Source organism: Oncorhynchus masou, chromosome 12 (genome assembly GCF_036934945.1).
Source record: "Oncorhynchus masou masou isolate Uvic2021 chromosome 12, UVic_Omas_1.1, whole genome shotgun sequence".
Classification (NCBI taxonomy): Eukaryota; Metazoa; Chordata; class Actinopteri; order Salmoniformes; family Salmonidae; genus Oncorhynchus; species Oncorhynchus masou.
This window is the reverse complement of record NC_088223.1, coordinates 62,496,230-62,505,920: the sequence shown is the minus strand read 5'-3', so window position 1 is coordinate 62,505,920 and position 9,691 is coordinate 62,496,230. Positions and strand designations below refer to the sequence as shown.

Below are 9,691 nucleotides of genomic sequence, written 5' to 3'. Positions count from 1 at the left end.
AGTTCCTTTTCCGTTTGGCAACACTCACAGCAGTGGTTGTTTTCTGGTGGCGGGGAAAAAGTACGAGTAACAAACGGTTCAGCTGATGGTCTCTTGGATTTGACATAAACAGATAGCTAATTAATTTGACATTAATATGGCCCCAGTGAAAATTAAACACGTCGTTTCATTCACGTCACAGGTAAGTTCGTGTATTTAACCGTCAACTAACTTAGCTTACTGCAAGTAGACTAGGGCTAGCTAGCAATGAATAGAAGCTCAATAACGTTAGGTAGTTAAATTATCTAGGCAGCTAGCATTAACCAAATGCATTTGGCATGATGAGAAAGGTTCAACTACTGGACAGCGTATGTAGCCATGTCACATGGGTTGCATCAGTAGCTATACATGTAGCTCCTAGCTAATTGTATTGAAATGGTGCAGGACCCCAAGAACTGTGTGGAGAACCTATGTGTTGTGGGTGGAGACAGCAGGTCGTGGCTGTGCAACCCCCAAGACCGAAGTGGAGTCCTCAGAGCAGAACTGCAGCTGGAGCGAGCCTCATACTTTGGATACATCGATGTGGGTAAGGCTCATCAAGATTGACAATGAAGTTTATGTATTGTAGTAAACGCACAATGGGACACTTATCGTTTTGTTTTGATATTCCATATAATTTAATGACTGTTTCCCAACTTGCTGTGTAATTTGTAGGGAACTGTGGATCTGCGTTCATTCAGATTGATGTTGGCCGGTCCTCTTGGCCCCTGGACCAGCCCTATATCACCCTGTTGCCAACAGCAACACTGATGAGTCCAGCAGAATCGCGACAGGGCACTGGGCTGACCGGAGTGAGAATGTTCAAGAAAGGTGAGACCAGATATACTGGATGGATCTCAGCCCTATGACAATAGTAGGACTGATATGTCATGCAATATAGATGAAGGGATTGAGAATCGGTGTCCGAAGATGCTTCTTTAGTAAACCCTCCTTTAGACAAAACAATTGACCCCCCCCCCCAGGTGATTTCCTGTCAGAAGGTGCAGAGGACAGCTGGGACCGGGTGAGAGTAACCTGCACCCAGCCTTTTAACAAGCGCTCTCAATTTGGCCTGTCCTTCCTGCGCATCCGCAGCCCCCTGGAGGAGAGCGAGGAGGGCACCACACAGACTTGCAAAGAGAACCAGGGTCAGGTGTGTGTATAGACTTGGCAGTGAACTCTTCAGAGAGAACGGTACAGTAAATCGCAGAGAACACCTCTGGGCCCGGTTTCATGATAGCAGTAGTTCTTGTTGCATCTTTCTTACAAAGGCCAAAGATATAACATGCGTTTCCCAAAGCACCATGCAGAGAGAACGATCGCTAAGTGCGTTGTTAGTGTGTGTTGGTACTGATATGATCAAAAGAAAGGGAGTGCTGCTCTCGGGTCAGCTTTCTCCACTCAACTCTTACCTTAACATTTATAATTATTTCACAATACTTGACGACGGAACAGCTACTAGAAAGATATTACCACCTACGGCTGCAAATATCGAGGTGGCTTATTCTAATGCTTACCCTATAAAAATGCACTAAATCACCAATTTGTCACATTGTTGCCCACATGTTGGACGACACATGAAAAATATTGAGACTTACAGACAGTAGCCAACAAGTAGAGAGAATATAAATAAAATGATTGAACACGAGTCTATAGCTTCCTGTTTATATTTTCATTTGAAGCGTCTTTTTATACATCACTTGTTTAACATTACTCCTATGGAGGTCCTAATGATAAACTTAGCCTTAAGATGCTTTTGGGAAACCAGGCCCAGGTCTCTTGGTCCACCCACCCCCTACGGGTGGTCAGCTCCCGCTCAGCCCAGTCAAAGCGCTTCTCTGTCCTGGCACCCCAATGGTGGAGCCAGCTTCCCCCTGATGCTAGGTCAGCAGAGTCCCTGCCCATCTTGCGAAAAGGTTTGAACCCAACCTCTTCAAATAGTATGTTCAATAAGACATCTGTCTTATTCCCCCCCAAAAAATGTTTTGTTCTGGTTAAAAGCATCTGCTAAATGACTGAATTATATTTAAACAGATAAGAGTTGTAGATTTGTCTTCTTATGGGGTTGTTCCATATGATTTCAATCTTTTTCACTTTTACCCTGTATTCAAGAGTATACTGTGTCTCAACCAATAACGGGCACAACACACACTTCAGATGTAAGGGTTTAAGCTCCAACATTTGTGAAAATCTGATTTTAGGTGATTGAAATCATATGGAACGACCCTATGGTGATCGATTTGGGCTGTTATGAAAAATGTAAGCGTGTGTATTCTTAAGCAGTAAGGTACAAGGGGGTGTGATATATGGCCAATATACCACAACTAAAGGCTGTTCTTATGTGTGACGCATCGCTGAGTGCCTGGACACAGCCCCTAGCCGTGGTATATTGGCCATATACCACAAACCCCCGAGGTGCCTTATTGCTATTATAAACGGGTTACCAACGTAATTAGAGCAGTAAAAATAAATGTTTTGTCATACCCGTAGTATGTCAGCCAATCAGCATTCAGGGCTCGTACAATCCAGTTTATAATTTGGGAATATACAAGAGATTTGTATTATTGGTAAACATCAAGAGGCCAGAGGTGTATGTTTGTATTCTTACTCTCCTTTGACCTTCTCTCTATTCAGACAACCCCAGACAAATCAGCATCAGGCGTGAGAGAATGGCTGTCGAGCCCTGCTGTGCAGAAAACTTTCTTTGGGGGAGCGAAAGGGTAAGTGGAGGAATTTAAAGTTTTGTATGAGGCACTGTCAAACAGATTAGACAGCATTGAATGAATAAATACTTTTACAGAAAATCACTTACACCTTTGTTGTCTCCCCCTGCTGTCAGGGAGGGTGTGGTTCTGAGCCGGACAGCTCGTATGGTCCTCACAGCGTCCCAGGCTGCCAGGCGTTCCCTTTCCCTTCCTTCCACTTCCTTGTCTCCCAGTCACACATCATCCTCTGGCACTCAGAATACAGCAACCTCTTCCCCTCCCACAGCCAAGCCAGATGCAACTACTCATATCCCCAACCAGGGAAAGCCAGGGGCTCATACAGCTACACACAACAAAGGAAAGCCAGTTGGAAATATGGGAAATATACACCCTCACACAGGTAAACACCTCAGCTCTCAGAAATACCATTGCATTTTGCGTGGTAATTTTGTTTTGGCAACACGAAACTTGACAAATGATAAGTTGTGACGTTTTTCAGCTTCAATGGCTTGTTTAAGCACAGTTCGCAGCTCCAAGGAAAATACTTCTCAAAGACAGCTGAAGAGAAAACCGAACTCCAAAAGCAGGTATTCCTCTACTCCACCCCATGGATCATTTTGGGAGGGTAAGCTTATCCTGGATCTGCACATAGGAGCAACTTCTATCTCACAAGTATCTCTCAGCATGAATCTCTGTTCTTTACCTCCCTCCCAGGCAGAACCAGCTGAATGGCACCACCTCTAGTAAGCACGGAAAACCTACAGTCTGTAAGAGGTCAATAGCTACTCTACAACACACTGCCACAGCTCCTCATCCTCACCCATCTCCAGAGCCTCAGGACACTGGTGACCTTGAGACCACATGCCCAATATGCGGAGGTGTGTTTATATTGGTTTCTTATTCTGTCTCTTCATGGACTGTATGACATACTGTATATTGATTCACTGTTACAATCAACAGTAGTATTGACACCCGTTGTCTGTTCTTTCTCTATGCTGCAGTGTTCTTTACTGCAGAGTACCTGCCACTCCACGCCGCCTCCTGCCAGCAGGTGGAGACCAGGAAGCTCCCTGGGGGGATTGTGACCCCTGTTCCACGCCACTTCCCTGTCTCTCCCGCTAGCCTGGAGGAGTCCATGGTGCCCTGCCCTCTCTGCTCCTTCAAGTTCCCTCTGTCCCACATCCAGATGCACGCCAGCACCTGTGGAGACCCTGTGGACCCCCATGTTATCTGGGTGGACTAGGAAAGAATGCATTGTATATTAACACGTTTTTGCTTTTAATCAGTGGGCAGTGCAGCAAACGTGGACAATCTTTTGTTTTTAATATACTGTATGTATATTTGTATTTTACTGACTTGTTCTGTAGCTATATATACCTGGACAAATAATGAATCTCTCTCTGCCTACCTCTATTCACCACTCTGCTCTGAGTGATTGGTTCTCTCCTGAGCTCATTGAAGGCTGTTTGTTATTGCACTGTTTACACATGCTATGTGCTAATGATGACCTATAATATATTGTATACTATAAACAGCATCAATCATAGACTGTTCAGTTCATCTTTGTTCAGGAAGTTATCACATAATTGAAATTATCAATTAAATTAACTGATATTGTCTTGTTGGCTGTTCTTTGTTTTTTTTTCACCATTGAACTTGTTGCACAGGGAATGTTAATTACTCCTGGTACCTGTTAACAGCGTCTCATCTGCAACGTTTCCACTGGGGAGCATTTCCAATGATCATGTTAATAGAGGCTTGGTATGGAAGGCAAGGGCCACTCCCTGGTTTGGGTCTTGCCATGTGTGTAACACTGAAATGGTTGCTTTTTAATTAGTCCTGTCCCAGGAGAGTAGAGATGTGTTACTTGGTTTGTGGCGAGAAATTCTAACCAAGCTAACCTGTGTACTCAGCCAAGAGCACATTACCACAGTAGGCCCAAACAGCAGTCAGTGGATTTCACTGCCGTTCTCTCCTACCAACCTCTTAGCCTCAAGAATAACCAGGGCGCTTGGATTTCCACCAATTTAATGTGAGGTTACCTTCACACTACGGACAAAAATTACTGTCTGTCACTTTCACTAAAGAAACCTCAAGGTTAGTGTATTTGAAACAAACTTAGCAAAGAAAAGATGTGAAACAGATTGAAATATGATGTAAAATGTGTAAAGAAGTATGGTATGCATTTTGTAGTAGAATGTAAGTCAATTTAGTTTAATACTGCAATAATAAACTTAAATTGTAAAGCTTCTTTCATACATTATTTGCAGCTCAAAGTGCTTTACAATGAGACTACAAATGATTTAAAAATCAGTAAACAAAATACATAAAATGACAGGAATGAATATGAACAGATTTACTTGAATAGAAACCTATTACTGATGGTCTTGATAGTATCTTGCAATTTCATCTAGGAGTGGTCCTCATAGTAACATTACATTGTGTCTACTTATGTCTTCATAATGTTTATTCCTGTTAATTTCTCAGATTATAATGCTATTTTATCCTGTGTCATACCTTGATACTGCATGGTACTCACAAATTCCCTTCGTGAATATCTTAATGTTCATCTGTAGACTACCCAGTCCAAACAAATTATTTAATAGTGATTTGTGTTTTGCAGTTTTATTATACATTTTTGTATTAATTGGTTTGGATTCAGAAATATCAAAGCAATGAACTCTCTGTGTCTCCTTGTGGTTTTAGCTAGAGCAGGAGATGGTGAACAAGAAAAGGCGTGGTCAGTGCCATCCAGGATGGGAACATAATAATGGTGTGGCCTGCTGAAGCCTGGCGACGGCATCATCCATCAGCTGAAGGCCCTCAACCTGTCCATCCACCTGGGCAACAAGTTTGACTTCTGCCAGATCCATGAGGCTCTACTGGTCGCCGTCGACACCAACCAGCCCTGTGTGGTGAAGAGGCTCCTCCACTGCCTGGACCAGGAGAAGAGCAACAAGATGGACGTGCAATCCTTCTCCCTGACCATCTTCGACCACTCCATTGACGACTTGCAGTTTGCCCCCGGCATGATCCTGCTGACCCTGGCCTGTCAGAAGGACCTGTATGAGATTGTCACCATGCTGACCTAGAAGGGCCACGTCATCCCACGTTCACACAAGATCACCTGTGCCTGTAGAGTGCTGGAATGGGCGGCAGTATGACCTGCTGAAGTTCTCCCTGTCTCAACACCTACCGTGGCATTGACAGTATGTCCTATCTGTCCATCACCTCATACAATGCCATGCTCAGTGCCTTCGGCCTCGGAAGGGAGATCCGTAAGCTTCCAAGAAGGAACCTGAGTTCAAGGTTAGATCTTGTATGTGCTTATGCCCATATAGTCACTATGCACACAGTATGTGGTGCATTACCCTGGAACTAATCTCTTTTGGACAGATTACGTAAAAATAAAGTATGCAAGATTTAAATTCTGGCTAAACCGATATTACCCTGGAACAGGAATACAACCATACTGGGCAATGAATGTTTTAATTGTAACTATAACTTGTTACCATACTATTACCATGTTACCATTTTATTCCCTGCTGCCCTATATACATAGACATGGAATCACTGGCCACTTTAATAATGTTTGCATACTGCTTTACTAATCTCATATGCCTTTGGAAAGTATTCAGACCCCTTGACTTTTTCCACATTTTGTTACTGTCACTGTTTTCTATAGGTGAAGGGAGTCGGACCAAAATGCGGCATGGCTATTGCGATCCATGTTTGCTGAAAACGAAGTAAACATGAATCAACTACAAACACAATAAACGTAACACGAAAACCGAAACAGCCTAATACTGGTGCTAAGTGACACAGACAGAACAAGGACATAAGGACAATCACCCACAAACCCCAACACCAAACAGGCTACCTAAATATGGTTCCCAATCAGAGACAATGACTAACACCTGCCTCTGATTGAGAACCATATCAGGCCAAACACGGAAACAGACCAACTAGACACACAACATAGAATGCCCACTCAGATCACACCCTGACCAAAGTAAACATATAAACATGCAAAGCAGACTATGGTCAGGGAGTGACAGTTACGTTACAGCCTTATTCTAAAATTGATTTTTTTTAATCCTCATTAATCTACACACAATACCCCATAATGACAAAGTGAAAACAGGTTTTTACAAATGTTTGCAAATGTATAAAAAAAATACCTTATTTACATAAATATTCAGACCCTTTACTATGAGACTCAAAATTGAGCTCAGGTGCATCCTGTTTCCATTGATCATCCTTGAGATGTTTCTACAACTTGATTTGAAGTCCATCTGTGGTAAATTCAATTGATTGGACATGATTTGGAAAGGACACCCCTGTCTATATGATTCCATGGTTGACAGTGCATGTTAGATCAAAAACCAAGCAATGACGTTGAATAAATTGTTTGTAGAGCTCCGAAACAGAATTGTGTCGAGGCACAAATCTGGGGAAGGGTACCAAAAAATGTCTGCAGCATTCACCATCCCCAAGTGGCCTCCTTCATTCTTAAATGGAAGAGAGCTGGCCGCCCGGCCAAACTGAGCAATCGGGGGAGAAGGGCCTTGTCAGGGAGGTGACCAAGAACCCGATGGTCACTCTGACATAGCTCTAGAGTTCCTCTGTGGAGATGGGAGAACCTTCCAGAAGGACAACCATCTCTGCAGCACTCCACCAATCAGGCCTTTATGGTAGAGTGGCGAGACGGAAGCCACTCCTCAGTAAAATGCACATGACAGCCCACTTGGAGTTTACCAAAAGGCACCTAAAGACTCTCAGACCATAAGAAACAAGATTCTCTTGTCTGATGAAACCAAGATGGAACTCTTTGGCCTGGAAACCTACCACCATCCCTAAGGTGAAGCATGGTGGTGGCAGCATCATGCTGTAGGGAAGTTTTTCAGTGGCAGTGACTGGGAGTCTAGTCAGGATCGAGGCAAAGATGGATGGAGCAAAGTACAGAGAGATCCTTAATGAAAACCTGCTCCAGAGTGCTCAAGACCTCAGACTGGGGTGACGATTCACCTTCCAACAGGACAACGACCCTAACCACACAGCCAAGACAATGCAGGAGTGGCTTTGGGACAAGTCTCTGAATGTCCTTGAGTGGCCTAGCCAGAGCCCGTACCTGCACTCGATCTAACATCTCTGGAAAGACCTGAAAATAGCTGCACAGCAATGCTCCCCATCCACCCTGACAGAGCTTGAGAGGATCCGCAGAGAAGAATGGGAGAAATTCCCCAAATACAGGTGTGCCAAGCTTGTAGCGTCATAGCCAAGAAGACTCAAGGCTGTAATCGCTGCCAAAGGTGCTTTAACAAAGTACTGAGTAAAGGGTCTGAATACTAATGTAAATGTGATTTCGGCTTAATTTTTTAGCAAATATTTTTTTTAAACTGTTTTTGCTTTGTCATTATGGGTTATGGTGTGTAAATTGAGGAGAAAATACAATTGAATCAATTTTAGAACAAGGCCGTAACCAAACAAAATGTGGAAAAATCCAGGGGTCTGAATACTTTCCGAAGGCACTGTATATACTGTATTCTATTCTACTGTATATTGCTCGTCGTAATGTTTATATTTCTTAATTCCATTTTTGTCACGCCCTGACCATAGAGAGCCCTCGGTTCTCTATGGTGTTTAGGTCAGCGCGTAACTGGGGGGGTTATCTAGTTTATAGATTTCTAGGTTGGTGGTTTGTGTGGTTCCCAATTAGAGAAAGTTGGTAATCGGTGCCTCTAATTGGGGATCCTATTTAGGTAGGCTTTTTTCCCACCTGCATTTGTGGGATATTGCTTTGTGTTTGTGCATGTACACCACGTAGTCACGTTTAGTTGTTCGTTTATTGTTATATTTGGTTTTGTTTAAGTTTCTCTTTTAATTAAATATGTGGAACTCAACATCCACTGCGTCTTGGTCCTGTTCTTACGACAGCCGTATTGTGAATTGTTAGATACTACTGTTGGAGCTAGGAACACAAGCATTTTGCTACACCCGCAATAACATCTGCATGTGACCAATATAATTTGATTTGATCTATTCTGTGCTGTTATGTGAAGTGTTATTAGGTTGTTTGTCTGAGTGGTTGTTTGTGTTATCTCTTCCACAGCCTCAGTACCTGTGTCTGGAGGAGCTGTGCCAGGAGTTTAGGGTGGAGCTGCTGGGGATTGTCCTTAACCAGAGTGAGGTCACCACCATCCTGAACAGCTGTGGAGACTGAAACCATCTATAACCAGAAACGGGTAGAGCCCAGTCATCTATGACCAGAAACGGGTAGAGCCCAGTCATCCATGACCAGAAACGGGTAGAGCCCAGTCATCTATAACCAGAAACGGGCAGAGCCCAGTCATCTATAACCAGAAACGGGTAGAGCCCAGTCATCTATAACCAGAAATGGGTAGAGCCACAAGCAGCTACAGAGCTAGTAGATTCTCAGTGGTGTTATTTGGGGTGCTGCTGTCAATGATTTACAGTATAATGAACATGTTCAGTGAGATAGTGTATCCCTCTCTCTATGTCCTGTTTGTGAATTGTGGCCACTCTTTCTCTCTCTCTGGTTTGTGGCACACCCTATCTGCCAGCAGGTGCTGTCCTCTATTTGGTGTGGGAACCTGTCTGGCTGGAGGGGAAGCAGGATGAAAGCTGCTGGTGTCTGTGGGGATCTTCTTCCCTCTGCCTCGTCTGCATCCACGTCCAAGCTCAGATGTCCTGACGTTCTGTAAAGGTGGTGATGTTGTATGGGCCTTGTGTGACTCTGCTTGGGTCTGTCTTGGGCCTGCAGATGTATGGCTCAGTTTTCTCATGTATTTGCCCTTGGCTATGTTTATACTCCAGTGGAGGTTGCTGAGTAGAGAACGGCTCATAATAATGTCTGGAATGGAGTAAATGGAATGGCATCAAACACATGGAAACAATGTATTTGATACCGTTCCACCTTTTCTGCTCCAGTCATTACCACGAGCCCG

General features: G+C 43.7%; 1 protein-coding gene and 1 pseudogene across 2 annotated transcripts; both read left to right on the top strand.

Annotated features, from left to right (window-relative positions):
- Positions 1 to 5: 5 nt before the first annotated feature.
- On the top strand, positions 6 to 4,938 carry xndc1 (xrcc1 N-terminal domain containing 1). 2 transcript variants are annotated; one of them, XM_064981576.1, is made up of 9 exons: positions 8 to 181; positions 424 to 565; positions 694 to 849; positions 1,002 to 1,171; positions 2,653 to 2,738; positions 2,858 to 3,123; positions 3,223 to 3,310; positions 3,438 to 3,601; positions 3,725 to 4,931. In XM_064981576.1, the coding sequence occupies exons 1-9, from the start codon at positions 137 to 139 to the stop codon at positions 3,964 to 3,966; spliced, it is 1,359 nt and encodes a 452-aa protein (XP_064837648.1). In that variant the 5' UTR covers positions 8 to 136; the 3' UTR covers positions 3,967 to 4,931. The 2 variants fall into 2 exon arrangements, with proteins under 2 accessions (XP_064837649.1, XP_064837648.1); XM_064981577.1 differs by lacking the exon at positions 1,002 to 1,171 and having other exon boundaries at positions 6 to 181; positions 3,223 to 3,348; positions 3,725 to 4,938.
- Positions 4,487 to 8,946, top strand: LOC135549377 (short transient receptor potential channel 2-like; annotated as a pseudogene).
- The last annotated feature ends 745 nt before the right edge of the window (positions 8,947 to 9,691 follow it).

Bases quoted from the DNA above. Each gene is read 5' to 3' on its own strand.
- xndc1 (XM_064981576.1), top strand. From the start codon at position 137: ATGGCCCCAGTGAAAATTAAACACGTCGTTTCATTCACGTCACAG. The intron at 1,172-2,652 runs GTGTGTGTATAG...CTCTCTATTCAG, and splicing joins GCAAAGAGAACCAGGGTCAG to ACAACCCCAGACAAATCAGC. The intron at 3,311-3,437 runs GTATTCCTCTAC...CCTCCCTCCCAG, and splicing joins AAACCGAACTCCAAAAGCAG to GCAGAACCAGCTGAATGGCA.